This window comes from Drosophila yakuba, chromosome 2L (genome assembly GCF_016746365.2).
Source record: "Drosophila yakuba strain Tai18E2 chromosome 2L, Prin_Dyak_Tai18E2_2.1, whole genome shotgun sequence".
NCBI lineage: Eukaryota > Metazoa > Arthropoda > Insecta > Diptera > Drosophilidae > Drosophila > Drosophila yakuba.
The window spans coordinates 19,020,263-19,043,637 of NC_052527.2; the positions used below are offsets into that span (position 1 = coordinate 19,020,263).

General features: G+C 41.1%; 5 protein-coding genes and 1 long non-coding RNA gene across 30 annotated transcripts in view; 1 reads left to right on the plus strand and 5 right to left on the minus strand.

Annotated features, from left to right (window-relative positions):
- The window catches only part of LOC6528898 (potassium channel subfamily T member 2), a 96,408-nt gene that overhangs the window by 13,573 nt on the left and 59,460 nt on the right, over positions 1-23,375 (minus strand). For 9 of the 21 annotated variants that reach the window (XM_039371366.1, XM_039371373.2, XM_039371374.1 and 6 more), the window contains exons 3-13: positions 23,139-23,332; positions 4,463-4,542; positions 3,929-4,028; positions 3,669-3,867; positions 3,533-3,607; positions 3,393-3,476; positions 3,237-3,331; positions 2,989-3,172; positions 1,247-1,510; positions 998-1,176; positions 719-859 (exon numbers count right to left, since the gene is read on the minus strand). In XM_039371366.1, coding sequence (XP_039227300.1) covers positions 719-859; positions 998-1,176; positions 1,247-1,510; positions 2,989-3,172; positions 3,237-3,331; positions 3,393-3,476; positions 3,533-3,607; positions 3,669-3,867; positions 3,929-4,028; positions 4,463-4,542; positions 23,139-23,332 — 1,595 coding nt within the window. Of the gene's footprint in view, positions 1-718; positions 860-997; positions 1,177-1,246; positions 1,511-2,988; positions 3,173-3,236; positions 3,332-3,392; positions 3,477-3,532; positions 3,608-3,668; positions 3,868-3,928; positions 4,029-4,462; positions 4,543-8,210; positions 8,434-14,125; positions 14,275-23,138; positions 23,370-23,375 lie in introns of those variants that run through there. The other 12 variants (XM_039371376.2, XM_039371381.2, XM_039371385.2 and 9 more) reach the window with 4 other exon arrangements.
- On the minus strand, positions 16,423-17,050 carry LOC26536347. Of its 3 annotated transcripts, none has more exons than XR_005560345.2 (3): positions 16,894-17,050; positions 16,658-16,808; positions 16,423-16,601 (listed from the first exon to the last, which is right to left on the minus strand). It is a non-coding gene; the product is annotated as an uncharacterized LOC26536347 (long non-coding RNA). The 3 variants fall into 3 exon arrangements; XR_005560344.2 differs by having other exon boundaries at positions 16,658-16,822; positions 16,894-17,023; XR_001454395.3 differs by having other exon boundaries at positions 16,658-16,829; positions 16,894-16,908.
- Positions 19,039-20,033, plus strand: LOC120320791 (beta-mannosyltransferase 4). The gene has a single exon (XM_039371390.2). It carries the CDS (start codon positions 19,205-19,207, stop codon positions 19,574-19,576), a length of 372 nt encoding a protein of 123 aa, XP_039227324.1. The 5' UTR covers positions 19,039-19,204; the 3' UTR covers positions 19,577-20,033.
- Positions 20,340-20,866, minus strand: LOC6528900. Its single transcript, XM_043206865.1, has one exon. The coding sequence runs from the start codon at positions 20,864-20,866 to the stop codon at positions 20,672-20,674; it is 195 nt and encodes a 64-aa protein (XP_043062800.1). The 3' UTR covers positions 20,340-20,671.
- LOC26535212 lies at positions 20,960-21,306 on the minus strand. Of its 2 annotated transcripts, none has more exons than XM_039371394.2 (2): positions 21,135-21,306; positions 20,960-21,073 (listed from the first exon to the last, which is right to left on the minus strand). In XM_039371394.2, exon 1 carries the CDS (start codon positions 21,304-21,306, stop codon positions 21,190-21,192), a length of 117 nt encoding a protein of 38 aa, XP_039227328.1. In that variant the 3' UTR covers positions 20,960-21,073; positions 21,135-21,189. The 2 variants fall into 2 exon arrangements, with proteins under 2 accessions (XP_039227328.1, XP_039227327.1); XM_039371393.2 differs by having other exon boundaries at positions 20,960-21,076.
- Positions 21,801-22,462, minus strand: LOC6528901 (sperm protamine P1). 2 transcript variants are annotated; one of them, XM_039371392.2, is made up of 2 exons: positions 22,121-22,462; positions 21,801-22,007 (listed from the first exon to the last, which is right to left on the minus strand). In XM_039371392.2, exons 1-2 carry the CDS (start codon positions 22,329-22,331, stop codon positions 21,931-21,933), a joined length of 288 nt encoding a protein of 95 aa, XP_039227326.1. In that variant the 5' UTR covers positions 22,332-22,462; the 3' UTR covers positions 21,801-21,930. The 2 variants fall into 2 exon arrangements, with proteins under 2 accessions (XP_039227326.1, XP_002089933.3); XM_002089897.3 differs by having other exon boundaries at positions 22,133-22,461.

Below are 23,375 nucleotides of genomic sequence, written 5' to 3' on the forward strand. Positions count from 1 at the left end.
TTAAATTGAATTTCTGTCATGTAAGTGCGGAAGATAAAAGCTAGCAAACTCGTCCGTTTGTTTGCGGTGAACTCATTAATTTTAAAAGTATTTTGCAGCTATTCAAAGTTGATCTGTAAAGCTTAATTAACATGTCTGCTGGCTAAAAAATTATAGGAAACTTTCGATACTCTCCATGTTACTCTTCACGTTTCATCACTTATTCAAATAAAAAATTTTATTTTAATTTATGACTTTAACGGAAATATACGAGTTTTGAACATCTATAGTTCTCACTCTACCATTCATAGGTTTATTATTAAATATCTATTTTAATGCGAAACTTAATAAGTCAACTTTTTTTGCTGAATTTCATTCTCCCTTTTTGTAAAACAATTTCTTGTTTGGTTTTTCTGTTGAACGTTCGACTACTTCTGGGACTTACAAGGAAAACTTTCAGTAGGCAAAAAGTAAGCTCGGAATCATGGCCTAACCAACCAGCTTATGCACTTAACCCCCCGAACCGCGGGTAGACTAAATTAGCTAACACACAACAAAATATATATACTAAATGTGAACATAAACGCTCGAGGAAAAACGTCTGAATGAGCAATCAAGCGGCTGTGACCTGGCCACCGACTCCGCCGGTGACGTGACGCATCCAAGCGAGCCGATGACGCACGGCGGATAGAGAATTTTTTGCATGTCCTGCCAGCTGGACTACCATGCGTATACGTACTGTCCGCGGGATGTGTGGAGCAGCAGGGTGACCAGTGTGCTGGCGCCGGGACAGGTGCAGTTGTTGGCCAGGAGGGCGTACTTGAACTCGTCCTCGCAGACCACGTGCTCCGCGAACTTCACATGCAGCTTGTGCTCAGGTCTGCGTGAAGCGGAAATGCGAAATGGAAATTCCGCAGGATGTGCGATTGGTTGCGTCGCATTTGGCATTTGCAAATGTCAAAAGAAAATTCGAATTAATCGCGAACGGAACGGGCCACCACCTGCATTGCTAACTCACCTGAATATCTGCACATACTGCGGTACATTCGGAGCGAAATCCTTGACGGCCCAGGAGCGTAGAATGGTATGCTCGTCGGCGGCCGTCTTGTCCGCATAATTTCTAGCCGCCAGGATAAAGCACGCCTCCGCCTCGTTCATTCTGGCGCGCGCCAAGTCGCCATCCTTCAGACAGGATCCCTGCAAAGGCGTGGGTGCTCCCCGGCCAGTTAGTAGTGTAAACCTAATCCGGATAAGGGAGAACATGTACCTGAATGTAGATGACGCGCTGCGCCCAAATGGGCACCTGCAGGATCATCCGCATCGTCGTGTCCAGCTCCATGGGACTAAGCAGGACCACATAGAAGTCCTGCAGGAGCGGATGGGCATAGAACTCGTTGAGGAAGTCCATTATGGTGTCCGCATGCAGGGTGGTGGAGCACACCACCACGTGCTTTTCGCTTTGGGCGCGATGTGAACTGTAACTGCCGCCCAGCTTTTGGCGCTCCATCCACGTGAAGGCCAGCTGCTCAAACTGTGAGGATAGGAGTAATTTATTAGCCAACTACATCATTAATCCCATCGAGAAAATATCATCTTTTAAACGTTTGACGTTGACATAAAGCTCTTTAAGACTACGTTTCTCACTTTAAGGCTTGCACTAAATTAATGGCCCTATAACACGTCTTTATGGCACTTTAGCACCGACATGTACTAGAAACGTCTTATCACTTACTTCATAAATGGTCTGACGTAATAGTTGGTACTCAATAACGTTTAATTCCTACATCTCATATAAAACTGGTCGGTTTAACAGTCCCATTAAAAGAAAGCAGTAGTTTCAAAGGGAAGCATGTTGATGTGCAGTTTTCCAAAGGTTATTGCGACCTTACAACCCAGCAACCAACAAAAAGATGAATTTCCACTTCATAGATTTGAAATAATATTTTCCATCAGAATTTGTAGACAAATAAAAATGTTATTCTAGTGTGCACAGTTTATCGAAAGCCTCTTTCGGGATAACTGGGTTACTGGGATTGAATAAGTTCAATTAAATTTAAGTGCCAGCACCTTACCCAGATTTTTGCAACATTTTGACCAAAACCGCTTGGAACTTGCTGTTTTTATTATTGGGCGGGTCCCAGAAAGTCATAAATTCTGCAACATATTGACATGCACTTCGAACTTTTAGTGCTGGCAGAATAAAACCCCATCCCACAACTAAAACTGTTCCAGAAAAAAGGTAGAAAAACTGTTTTGATGGATGCTCTTGTTGTTTGCCGTTTGGCCAAGTGGCCAATGGTCAGTCGTATTTGTATACACTTTCAATTGACTTATGTCGACACCTCATGGGACTAATAAACTTAGGATCAGCAATTTAGATATTGTAAAATATATTTTGAAAAAATTAAATATTTGTTAATTATAATATAATTATAATAATTAAAACTTTGATTTTATACTTTTTGGTTTTGTTTTAAAATGTCCGACATACAAATACAGATCTACATTCCATTTCTATTTTCCCCTTGTAGTAGAATTTAATGAATTACATTTTTTTTACTTTGCCATCTATCTATCTTATAAAATCCTAAAGAGTGTTCGGTTACAGTACTCGCACTTTTAGAAACCATCCCATCTCACATTTCTCGGTGGAATCTGGATTCCTACTGCTCCTTGCCTGTTTGGCGTTTGTTTTTGTTGATAAAACAATTGTTTGCAAATTGTTGAACATGGCAGTCAGTGTGGCCTTCGGAAAGACAGTCACTGATAGAAAGGCAGACTGCCGAATGGGCGAATGGTGAGCAATTTCCATCGACAGCATCCCCCTATTTATTAATATCGATTGATGACCAAAGTCACCCACCCTCACAAAGATGTAGATGATGAATGGGGATAAGGTTCGTCCAGGCTTATGGAGCATAAATATTTGATGTGGCTTTTTTTGCCCGGCAGTAAGAGGGCTTTTAAACGGAACTATTTGGCTTGGGTAATGCCCAAGATTGGACTCACCTGCGTGGGCAACACAATGAGGGCGACACAAATCATTATGACCATATAGAGCTGCGAGGGCCAAATGTCCGGCACAAAGTCACCGTATCCCACTGTGGAGAAGGTCACAACCACATAGTATGTGCTCTGAAAGAGATTCAAATGTCGATGGCCGGCGCGCTGAAAGTGCTGGATACCACAAACGCTGGGGATAAATAAAATATGATTATATTGAAGGATGAATTCAGGGGAAGTTGAGAACCCATTACCTCGTGAAGACCAAACACAGCAGTGTGGCTGATAGAATGGTCAACTGCTGGGAGAGGGCTGACTGGGACTTTTGCATGGCGCGATGGAGGTCATTCTACAGGTTATAGGACATTTGATAAATGTCACATTAGAATAAAGACAACGTCTCTACTCACAAACATGTTCTCCAGCGATCGCTTGGCCAGCCAGCAATTGAGGAAAATTGGAATGAATAAATTTCGTAGCGGCGGATGAACAATCTGAAAGGATCAACATTGCTGAACAGCCTGTACTAAGAATTCAAGCGCGAACCTACCGTAAGTGCAAAGGGTATTGTCGTGACTAATTCTAGTATAAAGTGAAATGAGAGTATCTGCTGCCAGATGTTGCCCTGAAATGGTTCGATTCGTTTACAAGACTTTGTTGTATCAAGTTTATGGCGGGTGGTATACCTTATAGCCTAGATATGTGAGAACCAAGGATTGCGTTAGCGACACCATGGCTAGAAGCAGCTGCAGGACCCAGAGCACTGTTGGCCGATTCACCCAGAGTATTGCGTCCCAGTTTATGATGGGGTTCTCCTGAAACTCCTCCTCCGTCAGTTTGGCCGAGATGATGAACTCCGTCTTATTGCCCACCTCGCAGCCATAGCTGTGGGATGGTATTCGGATATGTATTCACCGGACAGTTCCCTCTCCGCCAGCGGACTTACCATGTTATAAATGTTGGATTTTTATCCAATATCACACGTATTATGTAGAGAACACACGACAGTAACTTAAGGAATAAATCGGCGATTCGTATGCGCAGGCCTTTTTGGGAAACAAAATAGGAAATGCGTTAGAATTTGGGTCAGTTGAGTGAATGATACCGTCTACGAAAGTTTGTCGAGTGGGTTGCTCCCTGCGGCACCGAAAAATAAATCCCCCTCAATCGAGACTTGTTTACCTGTTCAATTATTTTCCCTCCAAATCAATATTTACTCAAGATTATCGAATTCGCCTTTGCAATGTCATTCGTTAGTCCGTCCGCCTGTCTGCCTGTGTCTGTGTTTGTGCGTGTGTGTGTTTGGGTCTGTGCGTTTGTCTGTGTGCCGGCGGTTGTATCCTGGCAGGATACACCGTACATCCGTTTCCCGTCCAGCCCGCCACTAATCAAATTTAATTAAATACTACCTTGTTGATTGTTGTAATTAAGTCAAATGTTTGGTTAATTCATAGGCTATACTTGGCTGCTGATTACTTACTTGAACGCTGATTCTTAATGAAATAGAGTTGCAGTCTTTCTTTGAATGTGTTTTCGTTCACATAGTACTCCACACGAACTCTGCAAGTAAAAGAGCAGAAAGTAGCGCACTGATGATTGAGATTCCAAATTGAATTGTCGAACAAAGCCTTTGCAAAGACCCTTGTTCGCCATCAAGACCTTATCCCCGCCAATCGAATTCCCCCATCTTTGTGGCGCCACTCGCTGCACTTGACAATTGATGCGCTTACTTGTCACATTAAGCGACGCAGCTGGCTGCACACTTCACGATACCTTATTACTTTACACTGGGAACAAATTACAGAAATAAAAAAGAACAAAGTCCTTCAACATTGCGCGGATCATGAAAATAAATACAGATATTTTATTTGCTAAACCCGCACAGTGAAATTTTTACCTCTCATTTGACAAGCAAGTATAATGCAACTTAATAGTTATAATACAGTTATATAAATAGTTTAGGTACTTTCTCTCAAAGATGGTGTATAAACGGCGATTTTTGTGTATTAAATAAAATAAAAATATTCCACTGTGCAAGGATAGTTAGTGCGTGCAGTTAAGTATCTTAAAAGCATGAAGGGATGGGATGGAACAAGGAAAAGCTGGAACTGAGCACATGGCTGCCGTGCACACACACACGTGACTGCCTTCCGGCCGCCCTTTGTCTCCACATCGTCTCATCGCCCGGGAAAACGCGCCGCGAATGGGTTTCCTTCATGGACTAGTGGTGTCTGGGGCAAAGGAATGGATGTTTTACTGAATTATATCAAAGGGGCTTTTTTTCTTTGCACACTTATATATTACATCCGTACATCAGCTACAGAGCACGCCTGCCTCTTGCGACTCCTTTAGTTTGCGTTTGAACTCTTTATAGCTTTATGTTTGATAACCCTTGACTGCAGCTGCCGCTCTGCTGGCTTAAGTGAACAACGAGTCTAACCACTCCGGCGCACATGGCGTATGAGCAACCAAACGTGGGACTTAAGCCCCTTCCACAATTTTTGGGTGGCTCAATGTAGTTTTTATGCGCTGCCCCAGTTTTGCATTTGGCGTCCCATAGTCTGAATACTCAAGCTAGCCGCATCATAAGAGTTGAGCAAACATTTTTGTGGGATCTTTCTGCACTTGACCGCACGGAGGCATTGCCCGTACATTTGAAATCCACTTTGGGTTCAAGTAATTAAAAAAAGAGCAGCTTGAACCAGGGCACAAAGGAAACCTAGGAGAGATTCAATTAACTGGTTGCCACCTTATTGGCCTTTGTTTTCGCAGCTCTCTGTCGCAGCTCATTTGGGAAGATTTCGGTGAATATTCATGGTTCATGGGGGTTAATGCACCGGAGACGGAGAGGAAACTGTAAGAATAGTTCAAGTCAAGTGGCTCCCGGCAGCAGAGTTGGCGCCGAAACGGCACCTTGGGGACCATTTCAAAGACCTAGGACGATGACTGCGAATGCGTGGCGAAATTAACGAACATGGCCCAAACCACCATCCAAGGCCATCCAAGCACATGCAAACATACACACATACCCACACTAGCAAATGACCAATCAGTTATGACCCGGCCAGAAGCGCCACCGTTCCACTGCATACAATCAACTCTGACCTGCCCCGAAGGATATTTCGCACTTTTGTGCGGTTTGTGGCGGCAGGTTCGTTCATCCCTAGCCGCTTTTCCGGCCATTGAACGCGGCACCATCGTTGGCCAGCTGGCCATAAGTTCTGGCCAAGAAGGGGTCACCAATCACTTGTCGCTTGCTAGCCATTTTGACACGCTTTAAGTCTTTAGTGGCGCCCATGGAGCTGTGCATATCAAATGGATTTCGCATTTCATTTATACAAGTTGAAGCGTAATCGAAACTGAAAACTATTTGCATAAAGTTTGATGGCAAATAATTCCAAAAACAAAAATAATTGCGAAAATGCAGAATGCTGGTGGAAATTAAACTTTAAACGTAAAACTGCGGCTTGGCCACAGAAATTGAAAAACGACCAACACCAACGTGTCGTGTGGGAAAATCGCGGATTATTAAAGTCGAGGTCGTAAACTTAATTACCGGCGTTGTTTAGAGCATTACTGAAATCATTGCTTATTTATGCGCCACTCAAATTAAGTGGACGGTTAGAAATACTTTGCTAACTATTCGAAATCCTCTTATAGTGGGATTTTTAATTTTTATTTTTTTATTTTATTTAGGAGTTGAAAAGTAATATAAGTTTCAGAACAGATTAATTCCTTTTGTACTTGCTTTGGAAATATTCTGCCGAACTTAAAACTCAAGTTCCATTTTTTTTGTGAATTTCGCTGACTAGGAGCTCTACAGATATGCCGTTTAACTAACATGTTTGAAAGTTTTAATAATAGCATTTGTTTGCATATCTTTTGGCGGACTTTTTAGCATAGAATAATTGGTTTTATACCCGCAGGATCCCACATTTTTACTATGTGAAGTTTGTGCCAGAGCCCGCAAAGTTAATAACTTTTAAAGTATCCCCCAATTGTGGCTTAAAATGATTCATTTCCTTAGCTCATCCAGGTTTTCATGGACCTGAGTGGTGAAAACTACCTGGGCCACGTTGAGCCGGGGACAAATTGCACGATAATGTGTTTTTGTTGTGCCATCATTTGATTATCCACAGATATTGAGTTTAAAGCTGGCTAAAATGGGCGAATGGGCAGCCCGCGGCTGGATGTGCTTAGATTGTTTTACCTTCATTGATTTTTGATTTTGCGCTTTTTAAAGAAAATTTGATTTAATTTCGTGTGCGTGGTGGGCTCGGGTTTCTGTATTTTGACGAGATTTGGTTACAACTCCTTGATGAAATTGCGTCAGTAAGAAGAAAGGAAGGAAGGAAGGCGATGGCAAAATGGCAAGGCCAAGCAAATCAAAGGCCACAAAGGAGACCTGCGAGAGAGCCTATCACAACAGCATTTTTGGGCCTGGCCAACACAAAGGATTGGCGGACAAAGGACGCCATTCAAGCCCATGCGTGGTTTCAGGTGGCTACAAATTGCATCCTTTGAAGGATCTAGTGCGGTAGTTTCTCGTGATTTTTTTGTTCTCGGCTCCAGCATGTTTATTACTGCCCTGATGAGGCACTTCTATATCTCTGTTGAAGTCCATTAAGGAAGCGCTGCATTGATTGCTTCTCGTAAAAGCTAAGAGCTCTTAGCCAGAGATATACACTTATTTATGTGTTCGTAGATGACAGCTTACTAGGGGCGGAGTTCCGGAAATTTCTCAAGATGAGAATGCATTTTGCTCGACAAGCTTCCGGCACTAATTTGTTATTTAAAGTGCAATAGTGTCTTTTGTTTGCTTAAATATTTATATGGAAATTCCTCTGCGAAAAGCTACAGAATTTGCAAAATAATTCCTTGTTTCGCTTTAGTAATGTCAGCTCCCTGGACAAAATGTGGTATTTAAAATCTTAATAAAAAAGATTTTTTTCTAGACTGGTGATATCACACGTAAAGCTCACGTAAAAGAGAATGAGAAATCAATGAGATGTTGTTCTTACTTAAGATATTAATATATAGTGTTAACATAGCCCTGCATATTTCTGGCAGTGTTGGCTTTTAGTTGAAAGCTTATTTGATTATAAATCGACGCCTTGTCACTGCTTTGACCTGTTAATGGTCCAAATCGAATTTCGAATTGAGTTACGGCACACTTGGCGTATACTAGATTTTGAGGACCCCGCGGCGTATACGCGATGTCGGCTTACCTGGGTATTCGATCATAGGAGTCCCACGAGGAGAGACAATTGTAGGACGAATTGCGACTGTTGCCCGCCATGTTGCATAATAGATGATCCATTGGCTCGAATGACCGCGGCTCAAAGCACTTTAGGTAATTTCACGTTTCGATCACTTTGTGAAATTGCATTGCATTTTCGACCTCTGGATGGTTATACTGATATGTATGGGTGGTCTTATCTAGTTTGGACCCTTTAATAATATCACACTTGTTTAATTTCAGCACTTCTGGCCAACTTCAACTTTAATCAAAATTGATTGCCCTAGTCGGGCAATTAATTTCACTGTTTGAACACGCAATTGAGGACAGAACGCATGTACACACACGCTGGCATACACTTATTTATAGCTTGTTTAACATGATTTTTTGTTGCCCGCCATCTGGGTGTTGTTGCGTCCTCCCATTGTGTGTTCTTGGCCATTTAATAAATTTATTGCCCTAACGGCCGTAGCCTTGAAAAGCAATGGCAGCGGCGGAAATGGATGAGTATGATATGGCAAGCATTGTGCCCTCATTTTGTCATTAAGCCCTGCTTTTACACTTTTTATAATTTGACGCGTTCTTACTACACTCAGCGTACATTATTTTCCACTTCCACTTTCAGTTTACCCAATTAATTAAAATGTATGAATTGACTGGAATTCCCCCTTTGTTAATCCCGGAATTCAATTGAAATTTTTTACATTATTTAAGGTGCTCTGCGGTATTCAATGCTTTTATTCATTTTGATTGCTTTTTAATTGCGAATTCATGTCCACCGCGGCAGGGGCAATTCGCTTAAGTCTCGTTACGGAAGTAACAGGCCGTTGAACACGTTCAGTGTGAGTGATTTGAGTACTCCATCGGCCTGGCCCAAAGGAGTCAATAAAATTGGTCGCCTTTAACCTTCGCTGACAGACACAAAGCCAAATCATCAGACGTGACTTGAAAAGTCTGCTAAGTGACACATTGACAAATGACAGAACCAAGTGCCGTCTCAGAATCTAAAGAACATTGTGCGGTTTTTATTCTGCTTGATAGATTTTTCTTCCTTAAAGCGTTTTCGCCCTGGACCTTTCCTATTTGTAATTTAAATAACCCCCGGTCTGGTCTTAAGCCATCTGCCACCTCGTTTTATGGCTTTCGATGTGCTCGGACTTCAATTAAAAAATCTCAACGAAAAATCTAAAAGCTGTACTCGTTGCTTTCTTAGACGTTTTGGTGCGAACTTTGAACTTTTACTGTCTGCACTTTTCCTCTTGCCACTGATGGCGCAGATTGATTCACTTCTTCTACTCTTGAATGCATTTATTCTTTTATTCATTCTGTCTCCAAATGCAATTTGCATGGCAATGGCTCGCCGTGAATTATTTAGGCGTTCGATGTGATTAATCGAAGTGCTTTCTTTGGAAGTCTTGTGCGTGCCGTCTGTCTGTCGCAGATCAAGCATACGCCCTGTTCGCGTTAAGTATCCGCGGGTAATGCTTGTGATGTGTGATGTGTCACTTTTTCGTGGTCCCCGCAATTACGGTAATTGGCCTGTCCCGCGGCTAACACCTTTTTATGGGCTTCAGTTCAAGGCCCGAACGGTGTGGGTCCCGGGGGTACAAGTAACCCAGTTCCTGGGCTTAAAGGGCGCAAAACAATGCACAGAAATATCACCTCAACTATATTATTTGCGGCTGCCCGAAAATATTATTCAGTAACCAAATTTCGGGATTGTAAGGATACCAAGACGCCTACAGGCGGTATACGCCCTCTGGCAAACCCTACCTAATGAAAAGGCTCTTAAATTAAAATTAGGTAAAATCGAATTGAACAGCAGGAAATAATTTATTCATTTATGATCCATTTTCCTGACTGTGCCTTTTGTTTTCCCCATCAAGGAAGTATTGCGAGTGTTCCACCTCGAGTTTATTTTTGGTTCCCGCATGAGGGTTAATTTTAAAACCAGCCCCGTGACGACGCCACTCCCTCTGCCCGTCTACCCGTCTGTCTCACGGCTCATTAGGTTTATCGATTGCCCAGATTGGAGCAGTCTGCTATGCCCCAATATCCTTGACGGCAGACAGAGGGAAACCATAATGTACCGTTGAAGCAGTCAAAGGCGTGTGTGTTGCCTAAATGTATGCAAACATTTGCATTAACACTTGGAACACGAATTGGATGCTAGTCCTTCGAGGACCCGGAGCGAGAGATACAGGATCGTTGAACTGGCAGCTCACAAACAAATCAATTTGGTTGCACAAAATTTAAATAATTTCGCAGAGCAGCGCTTTTGTTTCATTGTCCAGACAGTTTGGCTTTGTTTCGCTGGCGCTGCTGGCATTTGCATACCGAAAATATCTTTATTCATTTTGGTAAGCCAAGCGAATAGAAATTGGTAATCCGGTGACCTTTGCCCGCTGCTCCTACGGAAGTCCAAAGACGTCACAGTTCATGAACTCTTTCGGTGGACTTTTCGGGCATCCCTGCCCCCAGCCCCCTCTACCTTTCCCACTCATTCCTTTTTTTGCTCATTCTGCTGGCAGTTTATGTCCTGGCTTTATGTGCAGAATAATAAACTTGATGTCTGAATCGCTTAAATTGAGTGAAGGTCGTCTTTTAATGGTTCTGTATCTTGATTGCGCACAAAACCCCAGAAATATGATGGGATGAAATGAATCCCGCTCGCCTCTAATGCTGCACATTTCATCGGCCTGGAAGTGGAAATGGCTTTGATGTGTTCATGGCAGCTGCTCACTGGAGCAGACCCAACTTGCACTCGCATTTCGCCAAATTAGCCTTTCAAATCATAGCAGCCATCTCAACCACATTGCCATTTCCCACGCGATCGAGCCATTTTTGGTTTACACATAACCAGGCTCTTGGGAACAAAGGAGATACTTGCATGTGATTGTTGCCTGTTTCGGAAATTACAAAAAGGGAATAAAGTTTAAAAATAAAACAAAAACTGCAATTTGATGGGCCTAAGTTAACACGAAGTTGATATGTATAAAAATTGATCATATGAACTAACAAAAAAAGATATTTCCTCTCTGATTTTAAAGAATGTGCGTTATTTGTTTTAAAAACTGGCATGGCTTTTATTTATTTTCCACAACTTGTTGAACACTACTTTAGTTCTAACGTTTGCAGTGTTTTTCCCATTGCGTGTGCTTCCCCGATTCAAGTGAAAGTTGGCACGCGCCAACAAAACGCAGAGAAAGCGAAAGCGGGGGTAGAGTGAAAGAGACAGGGTGAAGGACACGAAATGGCGGCGGGGGAAAGGACTTGCGGCACGCCTTGGCTGTCGGCCAACAAATATGCGCAACAGTTTTAAAAGTAGGCGTCGACCAGCGGGGTACGACATGTCAGAACAGAAAGGACAACAAAGTGGAAGGAATAACAAAGGACGAGGAAGGAAGTGGAGCTATTAAGACGGGCAGACAAACTGTTGCTTCTTCCCCCTTTCGGCTTAGCATATTTAATCGTGCGGAAGCAATCGATTGCCGCAAAATGGGGGGCAATTTGCTCCTAATGACGTCATTACATGCAACAAGCGAACAACAAAGCAATCCAAAGGCCGCAGGAGGAATGTCCACAAAGAAAGGCTAATGTGTGCACCGGCATCCCGTTCATAAATCAATGCTCTAAACTTGGCCAAAACCGCACGCGACCCTTTTTCGGCCAGCGCTGTCCAGCAGCACTACACAGAGAGAACATATCGTGGAATTTTTAATATTAATTATTTCTATTAAACATAAAAATAACAATCTAACATCCCGAAGTGAAACTCATCAGCAAAATATTTCGTAATATTTGTTTTCATAAGATAAGATAACAAAATATTTTGTTTTACATACTTAATGGAATTTTTGTTTGTATTAGCACAAAAATTTAACAAGGTTAAGAAATTGAGTGCCAAAGTATAGGATTTTGCTCTCTGTGCACCAGCAGCGATGCAAAAAACTTGAGTAGGCAGGACGAATTTATCACTTGGCCAGCTTAATGGCTCTTGCGCCGAACAAAAGCGTATTACAAAGCGTTTAGCATGTTGTTTTTACACTCCTCGTTTCAACATTTTACTTGGTCCCTCTTTTGTGGCCGGAGCGTGTGGTTTTTAGTGTCGGTGTGTATATGCCAAGTCAACGGAATAAAAGAGAAGCGCATTAAATAAGAACGGGGCCAAAGGTGGTCTTTCGGCTTAAGTAAGTCCTGATGAGCTACTGCGAAATGAAGTCATAGGCAAAGGAAGAAGAAAGTGAAGCAGTACATAAAACTATATTAGCAATTCATCAAACGCTAAGTGGTGTCTTCAAAAGTATTTCAATTGGTTAAATATTTAAATGTTGAAGTGAAGCAAAGATTATCTCTGCCAACAGAGACGAATTATGATATTAATATACTCTTATACAAGAATCTTAACTAACTAATGCTTACATGTTGATCTACCCAAAAGAGGACTTGATTTAGTTAATTAAATTTTTTATTAAATAGCGTTTTTAATTAATGTCCCTTTATAATGGAAAACGGCTTTCACCTTTGGCCCAAATTGACTTCTGTTTACCATACCTCCCCTCCCCCCACCCCTTTGTATACTCTTTTGCCATTCCTCCCAACCTTTTGAAAATTTCTTGGCCAAATGTATGCAAATAGAAATGTCGCACATATTTCATAATTTTCATATTCTTCGTGCCGAAAAGCAATTTGCATTTGTGTTTTTTGTTCTTCTTGCTGTTCGTGAACAAATTGGTTGCCATTTCTGTTTATCATACATGGAAATTCACAGGGCGAGCGTACGAAATGGGAATTATGGGCCAAATTAGCTTATTTGCCATTTGGATGTGCAAATATTTGGAAAAGTGCGAAACGCAAGTCGGTACGCATTTTTCATGCCCGACTGCAATCGTTTCTGGAATCGATGGAGCTTTAAGATTGTGCGGTTCACGTTGAGTGGGTATTTCGTTTATCTGCAGCTGTCAGTTAATTTCCGTTCAAGTACCCATTAAAACAATCATGACAATGACGCCGCTTAGGCTCACCGATTCACCCACCCATAGATACACACCACACAGAGCGACAGAAATGACATTTTATGGACTGCCATTAACAGCCTGTTGTCGCAGCAGCCATTCAATAATAATAAAGTGATAAAATACTACGAGTGGCAGAAATCCAAGCGAATAACTTAATTACACGGCAAACCAGCCAGGCGGCGACTTGTCAACTCTACGGAGGCAGCTAATTAAAGTAATCTTCTCCGGCTTCTCGGCCCATTGACTGATGTGGCAGCCGCGTCCCCCGTTTCGATTGCTAATATGGAATCCAATTAATCTTCCCCATTTGACTTAGTTTAGCGCACAACATGTGGCGCGTGTCAAGTCATCATAAATGTTTTCGACTTGCGGAAAGTTTGGCGAAAACTTTCTCCTGCCAAGTCAATTTGTTGGGAAGACTTCTGGCTGAATTGCCGCAAATTTTCAGTGACAACCAAATAGCAGTCTGCCAAGAGCAGGACTAGTCCATAATCCCCATCAGCCAGGACCTGATTAGTTGGGGCATTAAATTGGCTAATTGTAGAAGTGGCTGGCTTAAAACTGCGAAATTTACTTTGGGGATTTTTAAACGAGTAGTTTTGGTTTGCCTAATGCATTTCATTACATTCTTCTGTTTAAGCTTGTTAATGGCGGGAATGGTGTCTTGAATATGTATTTTGTAGATTACAATAGAATTAATATTTTTATTTTATTTTTTTCTGTATCGGGGATACAGATTTTTATCAGCAACGTTGTATGGCGACTTTAAATTTTTAAAAGACTAGTATCTTTTAAATAAAAATTTGCTCTTCATTTATTTAATCACACTACTTCAAAAGTTCGTCGAGTATTTAAAATATTTAATCAAAGCAGAGAAACACTATACTTTAATGACTTAAAATTTTCCTCTGTTTCACTGCCTAGTTATCACTTATTGTGCACAATCTTTGGTTTAAACTTAGAAAGGAAAAGCGTTTTTGAGCGCTTAGTTTTGAAAATATTTCGCGGTTGAAGCGTCAGAGCGCCTGTTTTAGATACGCTCGCCTCGGCGCTGTGATAAGGACTGAAGTCCTGCCGAGGACCTTTCTCGGCGAAAGGAAGTGGCGCAGGCTCGGAAAGCGAAACGGAAATGCATGAACTCACCACAGTGGTGGGTTGCAAGGGCGCCAAACGGACTGAACCGGAAAAGTATCTGCCGGGTACATACTACTGTTACGCTGAATGTTAATAATAGAAGGCCAGTGGAGTTAACAGTGCGACCAGCAGCGCTGCTAAGTAATTAAACTATGTTCAGTTAACATTCCATAACTAACTTAAACGTGCTTTTAATAGAATCTTAAGTTTTTAAAAGATGTTTTAAAGTATTCTTGTTTTTAATTCTCAATTTTAAAAATTTGAAAGAGATTTTCTTCTCTTCTCTTACAATATGTTTGTTTTAAGCATTTGTATTTGAATTTTTATATACATCTTGTAATAAACAAACATGAAAACCTTGTAATTATAATTATGTCACATAATTTATTATTATCTAAAATGTAAAACTAAAATCAGTAAAAATTATTTTATTAAAATATTTAAAATATGAAAATACATGATAGGGGTATTGTAAGTTCAATTGTATTTTGATTTACACCTTGTAATAATCACATAACTACACATGAAGCTACGTTTGAATTAATTATACATATATGCAATTATATCACGTAAGCCGAATAAAACTATACCAGAAATATGATTGAACAAGACAAAAACAGTTCAAAGATTTGTTTTGTTTTTTTTTTAACATTTCGGTGTCTATAATTACCAATTTAAGCATCTTACCGGAATTAATAGATGCCGGTCAGTTCGACAAGTCGGACCCGTAAGCGCGTAGGCAATAAGCCTTATGATCAAGGGCAGAATAAGCCTTATGATTTGAGTCTGCACCCCAAACACCGACAAACACCAACGGGAAAAGCGTTTAAGGCGAAAGCTTTCCATTAACAGTAGCTTTGAACTGCTCAATTCAAATTCAAACTCGCGCTGTTAGCCAGGGAACTGCATAAATTAGTGCCGACATGTGAAGCAAAAATTCAATTAAAACTTTTTATTGACAAATTAGCATTAGGAATGCTTAGGAAGTTCCTTGGGAAGGGGTAACAAATAAAGGAGCCAACCAATCAGTAAAAGTGACGAAGGGCACCCTTCCCCAATTTGAAGGCCAGGTGAGATTCCCATGAGCAGCTTACCTGTTGGGCCGGCTTATAAAAGTCCCGAGCCGCACGGTTAAGCAATATAACTTGTGAGTGGTGGGGGCAGGGCACCCACATCCTGGCAGCGGCATCAATCATTCTGGAAGGCAACCGTTTCATTTGGTAGGCGAGTCAATCTCGTGAGCGCCACCTTAACCAATTACCTAACCGCAGATGAAAAACCGGGGGGAAATCGTGGGAAAAGGGGACTGGGTTCCTCCACCTTTGTTTGCTACCCAGATAAGACTTGCCACAAACATTCCGGCCTAAGTTATGCAGAGCGACGCACTTGAGCCTAACCGAACTGGAAATGGATCTGGATCTGGATGGTTGGTGCCGAGCTCATAAAATATTTATTTATGCGGATGCTGCGGCTCGATCTGGGGGCCCAAAGACTGATTGAAATGGTGAACGAGTTCATTTGTGTGTCAGGAGGTCGTCTGTCTTCTCATTTGTTAAACGTTTTGTGCGGCTGACGACGTAGTACACATATACATATGTATAACCCTGGATTTGTGCAATAATCAATCATAATGAATGGCCAGGAGGAGGTGGACAAAGGGATACCGAGCCTCCCAGCACATACAAAATGGCAAATTGGTTGCCCTTAAAGTTTGCTCTAACTCCCACCTTTGTGGCCCCAAAAGATTGAGAAAGTGGAAAGTTTTCTCCTTTACTTTAAGTTGGAAAACTTTTACCCAACTCAGATCCTGACGCATGTATTTATTGCCGCTGCCCTTGTTTTTTCAGCCATTAAGAGAAAAGGTGGGAAAAAATTTCACAAAGTCATAAATGCGTTCAACTTGGCTTTAATCCCCAGCGACTATAAAATGAAAACCGCAAAAAATAGTACAGTTGAAATAGAAATTTCCAAAGGTTTACTTACGAATCAATATAAAATATATTGTCAAATGATTAAGTACCTGGAACAGAAATCAGAAGAATTACAGTATGATTGTGGCAGACTTATTTATTCGAAATTCATTTTAAATAGAATGTTCTGGGCATCTTGATTTCTTAGAGTCTATCCAATGGTGTTAATTGATCATCAGGGCTCACAACGGCGGCATACGAACATGCCGAAAACCATGCCCATCCCAAAGCAAATTACATAGGCCATGATAATATTTACTGCAGAAGGGAATTTGAATATCACAAAAGAACGAATTGAATTTACAGAGACTTACGCGGGTATTCTTGGCGATGAGGAAACCGACGATTCCACCAACAACGAATGTTATAAACCGCTGCATATTTTTTAATAGAACTCCAATTCCCGAGATGTAAACGGAAAATTTGCTTTATTTAAGAGCATACGTAACGTACACTTCGTTTTGACTGTCGATAGAAAACTGAATACTTTCATTTGAGGCACAACTTTAGAAAAGAAAACCCCAAGATTACTTGATTCTATTTTATTTACCTTAATAATTTATGCCACATTTTTTTTCCTAAGGCGGCAACTATGTATTCTGCGATATCAGATATCCCACAACGCAGCCTATGATAAAGATTAAAATCCACTCCATTTTCTCTGATTAGTTTAATTTTAGCTGTTAGAGCGGCCTAAATAGTTCGCAACGAATATGTAAAAAGCTGACTTTACGTGAAAAGCCAACTAGTTAGATATAATTATTAAACGACTAGTAAATGTTTCTTGAGAAAATAAATGCCAAACCCATTCCAATAAAGAATTCGATTTCTGCAAGCAACAGCACTTATTATGCTGCTTGCAAATCTTCATTTCTCAGCTCTTGAACTGAGTAAGGGTATCCAATAGTCGCGGCACTCTCTCTTGTTTTTAATTTCCAGCCAGCTTAGTACAAAAAAAATGGAATACGTAAGTTTTGATTTTATTTATTGTTCATATTAATATATTTAATGTTCCTCATAAATTATATAATTTTTAATTTGCTTTTTAGGGTTAGGCTCAGCACTTCCGGCAGCTCATCATTCCAATGATCACGCCCAAGGCAAAGGATATAACGTGGGTCATTTTGCTTTTCTTACTTTGATTTCCAAACTACGGGACGGATTTAAAACGTTTGATACCAAATGTTATCTTCCCAATCAAAATCCAGTCCAGTCGGAAGTATGGCACTAGATTTCCGCCGAACTTTGTTTGACCCAAAGATTTCTCCCTTTTTCTTAGGTATTCTTGGCCACCACGTATCCCACCAAACAACCGACTAGAAATGTGAGTATCCAATCTACATCCATTTTTTAAAGGAAAGTAGTGGTTTTGGAACTTGAAAAGCCTAAAATAAACCAAAATTGATTGCTTTGAAAAAGCCTACCACAAATGCATAGGAGCTCTTGCCTTTTTCTAATTGTGCTTGCCTACCAAATACCCCACTATACAGCCTACGATAAAAGTGAGAAACCAAGAGTTATCCATAATTTTCTTCCCAAAAAATCAGTAATTTTTGTTACCAAATTAATAATTTTGAATTTTGTTCATTAAAACGACAATACTGGCAATGAAGTAGTGACCAATGAGTTTCCTTATAATTTTATAAAAATGCGTTTTACAAACCGTTTTGGATTTTAGTTTGTTAAACAGTTTCATAAATAAACAAGAGAGAACGCTATAGTCGAGTTCCCCGACTATCTGATACCCGTTACTCAGCTAGTGGAAGGGAGAAGGAGAGTCTTAAACACAGTTTTTGGCGGTTTGTAGGCGTTATAGTGGGCGTGGCAGAAAGTTTTTTGGCAAATCGATCGAATTTTACAACACTAATAAAAATATGAAAACATATCAAAACATTTTTCAAAAGTGTGGGAGTAGCAGCTTTGGGCGGTTTGTGGGCGTTAGAGTGGGCGTGGCAGAAAGTTTTTTAGCAAATCGATAGAAATTTACAAGACCAATACAAAAATGAAAAAATTTCAAAACATTTTTCAAAAGTGTGGACGTAGCAGCTTTGGGCGGTTTGTGGGCGTTAGAGTGGGCGTGGCAAAAAGTTTTTTGGCAAATCGATAGAAATTTACAAGACCAATACAAAAATGAAAAAATATCAAAACATTTTTCAAAAGTGTGGGCGTGGCAGTTTTGGGCGGTTTGTGGGCGTTAGAGTGGGCGTGGCAACATGAATCGAGAAACTTGCGCTGCGTCTATGTCTCTGGAGTCTGTATGCTTAATCTCAACTTTCTAGCTTTTGTAGTTCCTGAGATCACAGCGTTCATACGGACAGACAGACGGACAGACGGACACGGACATCATATCGACTCGGCTATTGGTCCTGATCAAGAATATATATACTTTATATGGTCGGAAACCTTCCTTCTGCCTGTTACATACTTTTCAACGAATCTAGTATACCCTTTTACTCTACGAGTAACGGGTATAAAAATATTATAACCGTAACATAGACATTAAAAAACATAACAGCTAATGATTTTTTTTTTATCAGTGAATGGAATATGTAAAAAATTGGATACCTAAAAGATTATCCTAGTTGTGAGGATCGTGGTCTACGCAATAAGCTGGTCTGTTTTTTTTTCAGTATACTGAAGTATTCTTAAAAGGCAGGTATTAAAGATCAACATTATTTTATAAAGTAGTGTACGAAATAAACGTCAAATACTTAACTCACATCCAAAAGCAACACAGACCCCACTGTTCTAAATTTCTCATTCGGCTAACATCATTTTTCTGATTTTTTTTGGCGTAAAATTAATACGTTATTAGAGGGACCCTGTGATTGCGCGGACATCTAATCCGAAATCCTTTGAAGATGTGCGACAAGCCAGCCTGCCCCCCGCCTCCTCGGTGCTGTCCTCCGCCACCACCTCCCTGTCGTCCGCCTCCCACCTTGTGGCAGAAGTTGAACTGCGTTCCGTGCAACCGATTCGTGTTCTTCATGATCGGGGCGGGCATCGGATTATACTGGGACCAAATGAAGAAGGAGGCCAAGAAGGCGGCCGAGGAGGCCCAGAAGTCGCCCAAGGAGAAGGAGAAGGAGGCCAAGGAGCGCGAGAAGAAGCAGAAGGAGAAGGAGAAGGCTGACAAGGAGAAGGCGGAGAAGGAGAAGAAAGAAAGGGAGAAGAAGGAAAAGGAGAGCAAGGGCAAGGAGAAGGGTAAAGAGAAGGGCAAGGAGGCCAAGTAACCGATGTTAAGGATGGGCCCCCAAACGGAGATGTCAAGGAGCAGGATGCTTTGCCTCAAAATTCGAATCAAATTATATCGTTTCTACACTTCAAAAATTTCAAGTGCATTATATGGCCTACTTAACGATTACTTTTGGTCAGTCCATTGCCGAGTTGATGGAAGGCTTCTTTATTTACTATCTAGTGTCCACCCTAATTCTTCCAAATCAAGTAACAAAATCGGATGGAAAATTTAACTGGAGAAAAGAAATGGCTTTGCAAAAATTGGATAACCATATAGGGCTTAAAAATATACAGCACCCTAAAATTCAAATTAACATTTTGGTTTCCTGATAATGATTTTGCGAAATGGTGGTGATCTATGTTTTTACCGATTACGGCATTCCAATACGTTAATATATTATTACAAATTGTATGATGAATACACTAAAATGTATTACCCCCTCAAGAACCCAATATTAGTAAATTTATTTAGGGTGGTTATTTAACAGAATTTCCATTTACCCATATAACTCTTGATGTTTGGATACTTATTACTAGTCTAAGCAAATAAGAGTCTGCCTACTGCAAATTAACGATGTGCCCCCAAAGACTAATGATGATCCCGGATTATCTTTTTTTTAATACAGAAATATAATATAGCCGATAAATAAATAAGCAAATCGTGCATAGAAATATTCCTCTATTAGCATTTTCCGTTTTCCAAAACGCTGTGGTCCCTTAAATCTTTTTGATGATCCCGTATGAAGAACCACAATTAAATTCTTTTACAGGACCAATTTAATAGCTGTTTTAACAGAGGAATAGAGAATAGATCAATCGAATAAATCTGTATAGAATGTGGCAGTTAATTGTTCGATTGACAAATTGCTCTTTAGATAAATTTATCGACTGAGAAATTTCCTCTCCATTCCATTCTTCGGCGGACAAACTTATCGAATGGCATTTTGTCTTCCCTGGCTAACGCTGCAAGTGAATGGGGTACTTTATGGGAGACGAATCCAGGTTTAGCTAGATAGTGCCAGGCTTGGATGTTTGTTAATACCGCCGGGCAGATGGCAGATGGAAGATGGCGGATGGCAGTTCGATCAGTCCTACTTCTTCGCCTTGCCTTCGTCCTTCTTTTTGGGGCCCGACTTGTCGTCCTTGTTGCGCACGAAGAGCACGCCCAGTCCCACCCCGATCACGAAGAACAGGACGCGGTTGCACGGCGTACAGTTGAGCCGGGCAAGGAGCGACGGCATCGGCCGGCACACCCTGCGGACCTCGGTACGCTTACAACAGGGCATGGCTGCGAGAGCTCGACAGGATTTGCCACAATTTAGACCGAAACTGAAGTCGCTAGCTGATGGATGTTGGATAAAAACCAAACACGGTATAAATTTTGTGTACGTCGAAAGTCTGATATACTGGTTGTAAAGCCAAATAAACACTGAGCTATGTCAGGGCTGCCGCGTTGACAGGACGTTGAACTGGCTTGAAGTTTTCCGACTCGACTACTAGATCAAAGACATTATCTTACGGCTTTTGGGTAATTTTCGCAGTATTGATACGCACCTAAGAAATTCGAGCTTTCTTATTTCTGATTTCTGCGGGACCTGCGAGTGTAGGTCTACTTCTTCTTGCCCTTCTCCTTGGGCTTTTCCTCCTCGGAAAAGGTCTTACCGTACCACAAACCAACTAAGACGCCCGCAAAAACCGCAGACAATCGCTCGCACATCAAATGCATGGTGTAGATAGATGATTACCAAAGGAAGACTAGAAGGTCCTCGGAACAACTAATGATTTTTTAAGTTTACACAATTTAGAGTTTTTCCAGGTTTATGGAAGTCTACTGCTGCGGCCAAAACGGATAACTGAAAAGTGCCGGCACGAAGTTTCAAAGCCCATTAACCCAAATCTCACAGCCTGCTTTGAAGCACTTTTCTACACAATTTAAATTATTGGATTTGCGCACACTTAATTAACTGAACGATTTCAAAGGACAATTTAATTAGCTGGGATTACGTGTGTATCTGGGCTGTGAAAATGCGAAATTAAAGTACCATTACCAACCGTTAACAACACGGTGAGAAACTTTTATTGAAATCGCTGCGTACTGTTGTCGCATGCAGCACAACATCATCATTGTGCGAAATTCAAATCAGTTGGGTGCACAACCAAAAAAAGGAAATGATAATTTTTTCAATTCGCCACTCATAACCCCAAAGGCAAAAATAGCTGTTGAAGATGATACAATACGCCTTTCCGTATATTTATTTAAATGCTTTGGAGCAAATCTTAATAAAACCATATAAACAGGGCTCTTTTGGAAGCATTATCAGAGAAACTGTCGTACCGTTCAAATGGTCATTTACTTCAAACTTTGCCTTTTCTTGCCAATTGCATCTTCGACGTTGGAGTTTTGCTCATGTCTACTAGAACGATTAACTAGAAGAGAAATTCGTTTAAGAGAACTTGCACATCGTATCATATCGTATCATTTTGACTAAATGGTGCACTTTTCTACCCGATTAAGCTATTTTCTTATCCCTACTCCTTGCCTTTCTCCTTGCCTTTTTCCTTGCCCTTGTCCTGGCCACCATCCTTCCCCTTTTCCTTCTCTTTTCCCTTGTCTTTGCCTTTGGCCTTGTCCTTGCCCTTATCCTGGTCGCCTCCATCCTTGGGATTTTCGCAGGGGAAGTTTTGGGCGTACCAAACGCCGACCATGGCTCCAGCCGTCAGGGCGGAAAGTCTGTCGCAAAGCATCCGCATTTTGGGGTGTATAAAACTAGCTAATCGGGGTATAAAATTTACAAATTTCGGAGACCTAAAATTTTAAAATTTTGAGTTGTGGTATGTAACCATAGGTTAAAATAGAGTGAAAAAAATAATAAAGCCTGCCTGATGGCCAAAAGCGTATCTAGTGTGAACTATGTTAAATTTGATAACTTAACAGCCAAGAAATAACTTGTAGAATAGATAAAAACGTGTTAGGAGTTAAATGCATTTTCTTTCTTGACAAGACCAACCTTTTCCAAAGTGAGTTGAAAAATCCCATTTGGCTTATTCACACCCAAGGCGAACCAAACCACACAAGCCATAGAGTCCCCAAGTTTCAGGAGCTGCTTCGCTGTCACTCAGCAGCAGATAAAACCGAATGGCTGGGGTAACAACAGAAATCCTTTATTGCCCCTCTTTGGAAATAAGTATTTTAGCTCTACTTGGAGTAGCCAAGTCTAACACTTTACACTCTTTAACTAAATGCTGCTACCGTCCAGAAACAAAATGAATTGAAAAATATGCAATAATTTGTTCTTTACTTTAGAAACATGATTTTTAGTATATCAAAATTCAGAGAAATCCGTATTTTAACAGCATTGAATATCACAACTCGCCGAGTTCACAATCTACTCAGGACACAAAAGAGCGCCTTCATTTTCACCATAACCACATTTATTTTTTTTTAAAGGGATTGTTTATAAACTATCTTGAGTAGTGAAAATCCGGTTGAACATAACTCGTTAGCACCCACAGATTGGAGGACCCAACCATCGATGCCACGCCTTCGACTCCACTCACCTGGGTATCTGCAGGGCAATCTCGTCCAGACTGTCCGAGGGACTCATGGGCGTGCGCTCGAAGAGGCGGGAGGGGGCCAAGGTCAAGTGGCCGGTGGAGTCGCTGACACACTTGAACACCTTGGCCCCCCTCCGCTGGCGCTGCTGCTGGCGCTGCTGCTCCACGCGCTTCTTGCGCTTGTTCTCCTCGGCGCGCTGCAGGTTATGCAATCGAAAGAAGAACATTGACATTCTGCGG

Bases quoted from the DNA above. Each gene is read 5' to 3' on its own strand.
- LOC120320791 (XM_039371390.2), top strand. From the start codon at position 19,205: ATGTGCGACAAGCCAGCCTGCCCCCCGCCTCCTCGGTGCTGTCCTCCG.
- LOC26535212 (XM_039371394.2), bottom strand. From the start codon at position 21,306: ATGCATTTGATGTGCGAGCGATTGTCTGCGGTTTTTGCGGGCGTCTTA.
- LOC6528901 (XM_039371392.2), bottom strand. From the start codon at position 22,331: ATGCGGATGCTTTGCGACAGACTTTCCGCCCTGACGGCTGGAGCCATG. The intron at 22,008-22,120 runs GCAAGGAGTAGG...TTTCTCTTCTAG, and splicing joins GGAAAAAGGCAAGGAGAAAG to TTAATCGTTCTAGTAGACAT.
- LOC6528900 (XM_043206865.1), bottom strand. From the start codon at position 20,866: ATGCCCTGTTGTAAGCGTACCGAGGTCCGCAGGGTGTGCCGGCCGATG.